Below are 8477 nucleotides of genomic sequence, written 5' to 3'. Positions count from 1 at the left end.
ATTGTACGACGACGCCCTCTATAATGTTTGACCACGTGGGTTGATTACATCATCACACCGCCATCAAGTAGCAAAACACTGTCCATGCTTGAAATTTGTTGTCGCAAGTTATTCAATAGTTTTATCATTTTGCGGGTAACAGTCTGTAAGTTTAAGGAATTATATAAACTGATAATGATATATCAAAAGTTAGCGACACAGTCTAGGCTAGGGCTAATATGGCATGCAAGTTTAGTAGAGTAGGGCCTAGGCCTAGTAGTAGTTAGGCCCTGCAGGATTAGTCCGGCTTATCACGCACGGTTTGCACCACCCCGCAACCGGCGTGCGAGGACCGGATGGATACGTTGTGCGGAGACATGACAATGTCAACGACGGGCCTAGCCACTAGGCCTATTTGAACGATTCATTACTTACGGTAATGGTGATTTAATAAGTTACAATGCTCTCGATCGTTCCTTTTTTTGTCAATTTATTCACCAAATTATTGATTTGTGTAGTTTAATTGTAAAAAAATAAACATTTTCTTGTTTTTTATTAATAAAATAATAATGATGTCCAAAAATGTAATTGTAATCACCCGCGTCCTCACTCATAGCTACTGGAAAATGAGGAAAGCAGATAAGCCCCTTCTTACTCTTTTTTTTTAATAGTTACTGTTGTGGGTGCATCACCGCATGTTTTTGTTTATGATTGTTGTCGTCTGAAATACTATTAATAATTATTAATGATCAGTATTACACTGTAGAAGGTCTTTTGTGAGTTTACGCATGTTCGGTAGCCCCTTCCCAAACAAAATAACCTGAATACTGAACGCCGACGATGTACAGTACCCTCACTATTGTCGATTAGTAAAATAAAAGCATGGTATAAAAATATGGTCTCACTACTAAAGCATTACCATCATGGTAAAAAAAAAATGAACAGATTTATGTAACATTAAACAATAACAATCTACAGTCAATCATACTAGTACAGTCAATTATACTGATACCATAGAGGAAAGAACATTTCAATAATTAAATAATTTCTATATTATTATTAATTTGTTACAGTGCTACCACGATGCTGATTGGTCACAATTCCTTCACCAAAGACTTAGACTTAAGGCTTACCTTTCTTCTGACTGTCTATCTAAGTAATTCTTATGCTGTGGAAGACACTGTTGATGATTATTTAAATAGATGCCTAGATGGGGTCAACCATAAAACAAAACCAGGCCCAGAAAGTGATTTATTTAGCAAGGTATGTTGTATTGTTGTTGCTACCTACTGGGCTAGTGATAGGAACTGGAAAGCCAGTCCAAAAATGATTTTCTTCTTTAGCTACAAAAAGGTCATAATGATTATCAAAAGGTCGATTTGGTAAAATCTTTACTAGGTCAAAGGTTACAAATATGGTTCTTTGGGGTGGAGGTGATACAATTACTGGGTGGTATAAATGGGGTTTTTTGGATGTGGGTGCAAATATAGTTTTTGGGTTAGTACAAATAGGTTGCTTGGAGGGGGTACAGATGGAGTTTTTCTGGGTGTTACAAATGGGTTTCTTGGGTGTGGGTACAAGTACATTTGTTGGGGGTAGTACAAATGGTGGTCTTAAATGTTAATATTAAATTTGTTTAGTAACCTAAAAAAATAAAATGTTAAAGTACTAAAGTAACGCTTATATGTTTATCTATTTAATATTTATCTTATAATCCTGTTTTCTTTACAGTGCAGTAAATATAAAGAATTATCTTGTTGTACGGAAGAGACAACGAAAGGACTTCATAACTCCAATTCTTGGTTAAATTTCAATTGGCATCATTGCGGAAAGCTCTCACCAGCATGTACAGATTTTTTAACCCACGATCTATGCTTCTATGAATGTTCACCGAACGTAGGCCCTTGGCTCGTACCGGTAAGATAATTCCAGGGCTCGCTTACTTTATTTTGTTTAACCACTTTCACCTAGCAAAACTCCAGGGGCGGATTGCATCATGCGGCTATCGTAAGCCTGCCTAGAGGAACTGCTGATAGTCTTAGGCTTAGACTTCATATTGCAATGGTCTACCGTTGCCAAGGGTTTCATCTTGGGCTTAAGTCTAAGACTTAAGACTTTTATTGCAATCCACCTCAGCTTACAGTCAATGGCGTCAACACAGGGGTTTTCTATGGTGTGTGTGTATCAGTAAACTCTGGAGGTTTTCTAGGTGTGGTGATGTGAAAGGCATAATAGTGTATTATTAAGACTAGTGGTAAATATGACCCTTGGGGAAATTCTTACGACTATCATTGGCACATAGAGGGCACTAGGATATACGACAGGAAGAAAATTTGCTATTGTTACGGTGGTATGTGACCAGGCTGGGCCTATACATAAAATGCAAAAATTGCACCACAGAGTTTGTCTCGACAATGAAAAATGTACCTCATGTGTAAAATCACTTATGTATGTATATTTATGTGTTATTATTATTATTTACTTATGTGTGTATACTTATGTATGCTATGAATAGTACAATAGACAACAACCATACATTGTTATATAGTACTTAAATATCTAGGTGACAATTTGACAAAGGAGTACTTTAGTTGTACATTAACACAATTTTCTTTTTTTCATTTACAGCACAATATTTCAATTCGAAATGAACGTTACAAAGGCATACCTTTATGTGAAAGCGAGTGCAATGCATGGTGGGATGCATGTCGTTATGATATGACTTGTATGGAAAATTGGAGTAAGGGCTGGGATTGGTCAACTGGTACGTAGTACAAATTGTGTACACTTGTGCTTTTCAAGAGTGGCCCTTTTAAATTGATAAATCTTAAGCTCTGTCTACACTATCAAACTAGTTTGACAAAAACAATTTAGTGTGCCCAAATATAGTAAATGATGTAATCATGTACATATATGGGATTTTCACGTAAAATTTGATACTGTATATAGACCTAATTCTACTTTTTTAGTAGGTCTAAAAGTTTCCTAAAATCAAATCTTTATTAACATGATAAATTGTGTTAATGTATTGTTTTCCTGTATAAATGGATGATTTGTTTTCTTATTATGCATTGTTACCAATATCATTTATTTGTTCTTTCTTGTACCTCTTTCAAATCGGCTAGAAAAAATCTGAAGGATACTGGCGTGCACACAAAACCGCAGTGGTTGATGTTTTGCCAGGCCATTCCATACTTAAAGATCTGTTTACACTATCAAACTTTATGTGACAAAAAAATGTGAAGTGCCCATATATGGACATGACACTACCATATTAAGCATATCACTACCATATTTGGGCACATCACACTTTTTTGTCAAACTAGTTTGATAGCGTAGACAGAGCTTTAGACAGATTTAGTTTTATTTAATCATTATTTCTCAGGTGTAAATGTATGTCCAGCGGGCACTACCTGTCGTACGTTTGAGGAAACGTTTGGTTCTGCAACTAATATGTGTCACCAGATATGGGGTGGCTCTTTTAATGCAACCCCAGACAACGAGCAGTGCATGGTGTATTATTTTAACGGAGTGAATCCGAACAGGGAGGTAAGTACAGGATAAATTTGTGAAAAATTTATGGAAAAAAAAAATTTAATATTATTAACAGTTTAATTGGCTGGTATGGCTTTACGTTGAACACCGGTCCGGTCAGATCACCGAAGTTAAGCAACGTTGGGCCTGGTTATAGATTGGATGGGAGACCATCTGGGAATATCGGGTGCTGTATATGGAGCTGGGGTCCCGTTAGGCATTTGAAATCAGCACTGAAATCAGCACTGCTGACTCTGGCAGCCCCTGTATCTAGTATTGGCCCATGCCTTTCCTCTGGTCAAGGTGGGCACTGGACGAGAGAAGCCCTTGATCAATCAAGGACCAATCAAGGTGCCTTAAACAGTCCTGGCTTAGTTTCATCCATCATTCAGATGAAAGTAAAACTAATTGACATTTTCGTTCACGACAGACGTCGGCCATAAATGACATCATGTCCATCACATTTTTTTGTCACATAAAGTTTGATAGTGTAGACGAGACCTAATGTATAAATTCTGTGGCTTAATCATAATTCATTGAATCGATGCAATTTCACTGTTGATCTGTCCAGTTTATGTGTGTTAACCAACTGTATTGCTTGCCTTATTGAATTTGGTGCCCGAGTATAAACAAATCAGTGAAATTTGTCTATGCTTGTATTCATTATTTATTTATACCTATGGTATGTATATAGACCTAGACTCGGTCCTAGAACACACAATGTATTCAGAGTAGATGCTTTGGCATGATTATTTTAAAGTACTACTCAGAACAATCATCGTTTTCGACGAAATAAATAGTCTAAAAGATCCATTAGGTCCAGCAATTATTATTGATTTGTAAGTACTCTTCCCAGAATTTGTACTTGAGTTGTCTGTAATTTGAGTACTAAGTGACCTAGATGGCGTCTGATTGATTTGATTGGTTAATTATGCATTATGTGTCATTTGGAATTGGCCCTAGTGAATGGAAAAGTGATATCTAATGGTGATAAATAATGTGCTCTAATGCACGTTTTTGTAAACATTTTTAGAATTTTTTCCATGTGACATTGTTAACTAATCGCGTTATTAGAAAATAAACTTGTTGTGCTCGCCGTCCTGTTCTACTCGACTCAGCATTGTAGTTGTCAATTTTTTAACCTTTGAAATATTCTCACCATCCAATTTATAAACATTCATTATTTGTATACAGTAAACAAATGTTATGCAAGATTTATCTTTATGTGTACACCCTAAAGTGATATAGAAAACATTGTTTTATGGTCACAAACATATAGAAATGATGACGAATAAATGAAGAAAAAATGGTCTAAAAAGAGAAATATTATCATTTAAAGTGAAGCCTCACTCGCTCCATGGTTCTGGTAGAACGAGTTTTCTCAGATAAGGACTATAAACCGTAGGTCTAGTGTACACATCTGGCTCATGTGCACTTTAAAGAACCTAGTACATCTTTTGAGACGAGTAGGGGGTTACCCCGGTGTACTAGTATGCACACAGCCACTGTTACACTCATCAAGAGGGGCCCCTTGATTGTCAGCATACGCTGTTTAGGGTCACCCTCTATAAATAAGGTGAAATAAAAATTATAAAATTAAAGCCAATCCTACAATAATCCAATCTTTTTGTTTGGCTCTCATTCATATTACAAGAAAATGTTCTCTGAAAATAAATATACTTAAGATAAACATGGCTACAGCATGCAGTACTCAATACTAATTTTTAATTTTTTCAACACCATATTTTAAAACATATGTTAATGTGTTTACCAAAAACGTGATAAACCATACTAGTACCAGCATAATGAATATATTGGAAGATTCATAAGAAAATCTGCTGATTTTGTGATAATTTTAGAAAAATCTAGTATGTTTTAAGAACATTTCTGTTTTTTCAGGTTGCTAGGTATTACGCAGAGCAGATGGTTTTTAAAAATGGCAACCCAACAAATTCAGCGGTGGAAACTTCTACTACGATTTTTATATTTTTATTTTCGCTAGTCTTTTACATACTTCATCATTATAACCTTTGTAATCATATCGTCTCAAGAACGGAATTATAGTCAGTGATACAGATATCAATAGAGGATACAATGAAAAGAACATTCAGGTATCGGGGTAGATACACTCATCACACACCCCCCCCCCCCATACAAAACAGCGGGACCCCCACCCCTTCCCCCAATGTATAAGTCAACAAAAAGGTTTTTATGCAAAATTTTGCACATAGGTGTAAGACTAAAGAAAGCTTTTGTTACTGGACTGTAGATGGTAATTTAACCGTGCAGTGTGTATTTTGGTCTATTATATTAATGTCTTTTTAGAGACCATATAAAAATGATTCTACTGCAGTTGGTGCAGTAACTAGATTGTGTACTGCAATAATGTATGTTTAAGTTTATGAGGCAATCTCTGCAATAGACAATGTGTAGTTGACACAAAGTAAACACAGGCCATAACTGTTGTGGAACGGAATGCACATTCAACTTTTCACGGTCTGTTAGTGTTAAATTTTTGTCTACTATCTGGAAATTATGCTTTCTAATATTTTGTCTTTAATGTAAGACTCTACCCAAATTTCAGTCAAAATATACAGTTGTGTAACTATATACAGTAGTATACAATCTGTTTTTTCCAGAACTCTATAAATAAATTTGTCCAGGCCAGTCTAAAAATGATTATTTAGCATGTGGGTATATGGAAAACGACAATGAGAGAAAGTATCCACACTGTGTGTGGGAATCATTTATTTTAGAAATATCATTTCATTTAACAACTTCTATGTATGAAGTTATCGGACATGTTTTTAAATACATTTGTTTGCTTTACTAGCGGTTTGAAGTTGGTCTATTTAATGGTCATCTTACTGTAGATAACACTACAGGTTTTGACAAATTAGTTTCCATTATTGTATCATAAAAACTGCCAAAGGTTAGAATTACTATGTAGGTATAGGCCAACATTACATTTTCATCCTCGTTTGTAAGCCCATCCCCAACTGATTCGTGTTGGCTAACACAAATTTTCATGCTCGTTTATAAGCCCATTCCCAAATTCATCCAACATAATTATGTTCATACTCGTTTATAAGCCCATCCCAAATTCATCCATGCAGGTGTAGCCCAACATAAATATGCTTATACTCGTTTACAAGCCCATCCTAAATTCATCCATGTAGGTGTAGGCCAACACACTACATTTTCATCTTTGTTAATAAGCCCATTTTCAGGCGACCCATATATTTATAGGCCAACACACAACACTTTCATCTTCGGGTAAAAGCCCAGTGTATACGATATATTGTTTTTTTGTATTTTCTTTTTATACATATTTTTTTTATCAATGTTTTGTTAAAAAATAATGTTTTTATGTGGAGGTATAGTAATGTAAACGCATTTTAGCCATTATAGTTATTCTATGTGTTCAAGTGATGTGAATATTTTTCTAATCATAGTGTATTTTACGATATTTTGGAGTAATATAGTTATGGAAAGAAATGCACAAATATTCAGTTTTATGATTGATTGATTGATTAATTGATAGAGTACTGTAATGAAAGAAGTTTATAGTCTTCCAATCATATGTATTGGTATTTTTTTAGAGTTTCTCCTCAATTAATAATAGTGTTACTCGTAAATCGATAACACTGATTTTCTTTTATAGTTACTCGCCAATCGATAACACTGCTTTTCTTTTTAATAGTGTTACTCGCCAATCGATAACACCGATTTTCTTTGATAGTTATTCGCCAATCGATAACACTGCTTTTCTTTTTAAATAGTATTTACTCGCCAATTGATAACACTGCTTTTATTTTTAATAGTGTTACTTGTCAATCGATAACACTGCTTTTCTTGTTTTAATAGTGTTTACTCACCAATTGATAACACTGTTTTTCTTTTTAATAGTGTTACTCGCCAATCGATAACACTGATTTTTCTTTGATAGTGTTACTTGCCAATATATAGCACTGCTTTTCTTTGCTTTCTTACCCGCCAATTGATAACACTGCTTCTATAAATATTGTTAGCTTTAGTGTTACTCGCTAATTGCTAACACTGCTTTTTGTTGGTGGTAGTGTTACTCGACAATTAATAACACTCATTTTCTTTGGTGATAGTGTTAGTCGATAGTTAATAACACTGCCTTTTTCGTAACTCGTTAATCGGTTTCTTTCTTTGGCAGTTTGTGCCAACCACTTTTGGTATATTTATTCTGTAATTCATACCCCGACAGCCTTGCTATTTTAATACCTTGCTATCTTGAAATCTGTAAATATTAATCGTTTTTTCGTTGGAACTCGAAAGCAATAATAAGGTCTACAATCATCGGAATTGATAAGACATAAAAAGTCTCAACACGTATTGTCTTAATTGCATACTCCAGTTATATGAAATTGAGAACTCATTGTAAAGTCCAAGATTTCCAATTTCGAAGGTCTTGGGTTTTTCCCTTTACAAAGTAGGTAGGAAGAATAAAAGAGATAGGCCTAATATAACTACTGGTGTAACCAAAGATTAAGAAATGTTTTTCGAAGTCTAATTTGTATTAAAAATACATTGTATGGTAGATGTTGAACACCAAGAAATATCACAATAGGGATCGCACAGTACTTTTAATTTTACTTAATTATTTTATTTTTGATGTGATTTAATTTGATTGCTATGACTGAAATAACTTACTCTTTTTTCATTTAAGTTATGTACAATTTATTTTACTGTATTTATACTTTGAGCACATGTTTTTCTTTAACTAAACTGTGCTCTTTAAAAAATAGTTTTAAATATTTCTTGATTTGGTATATTAATACTGTACTGTAGTCTACACAGAATAAACAGCTATGAATTTCTGAAAATGTATCTATTTCGTATTTTTCCATGATTTTGCGTGTATCTGGGGTCTCTATTCATCCGTTGATAGATTCACCATTCAAGTGCCTAAAACTAACTTGTCGCTTCTCACG

General features: G+C 34.5%; 2 protein-coding genes across 2 annotated transcripts in view; both read left to right on the top strand.

Annotated features, from left to right (window-relative positions):
* The window catches only part of LOC144842109 (sphingomyelinase C-like), a 46142-nt gene that overhangs the window by 25062 nt on the left and 12603 nt on the right, over positions 1-8477 (top strand). The gene's annotated exons all lie outside the window — the stretch shown is intronic.
* On the top strand, positions 71-6801 carry LOC144842118 (folate receptor gamma-like). Its single transcript, XM_078698495.1, has 7 exons — positions 71-135; positions 1053-1242; positions 1711-1896; positions 2608-2743; positions 3365-3528; positions 5413-6629; positions 6693-6801. Exons 2-6 carry the CDS (start codon positions 1063-1065, stop codon positions 5575-5577), a joined length of 831 nt encoding a protein of 276 aa, XP_078554621.1. The 5' UTR covers positions 71-135; positions 1053-1062; the 3' UTR covers positions 5578-6629; positions 6693-6801.

The sequence above is a fragment of the Antedon bifida genome, chromosome 5 (assembly GCF_963402885.1).
Source record: "Antedon bifida chromosome 5, ecAntBifi1.1, whole genome shotgun sequence".
NCBI classification, from domain to species: Eukaryota; Metazoa; Echinodermata; class Crinoidea; order Comatulida; family Antedonidae; genus Antedon; species Antedon bifida.
The sequence above is the reverse complement of the archived record's forward strand: the minus strand, read 5'-3'. Positions and strand labels throughout refer to the sequence as shown.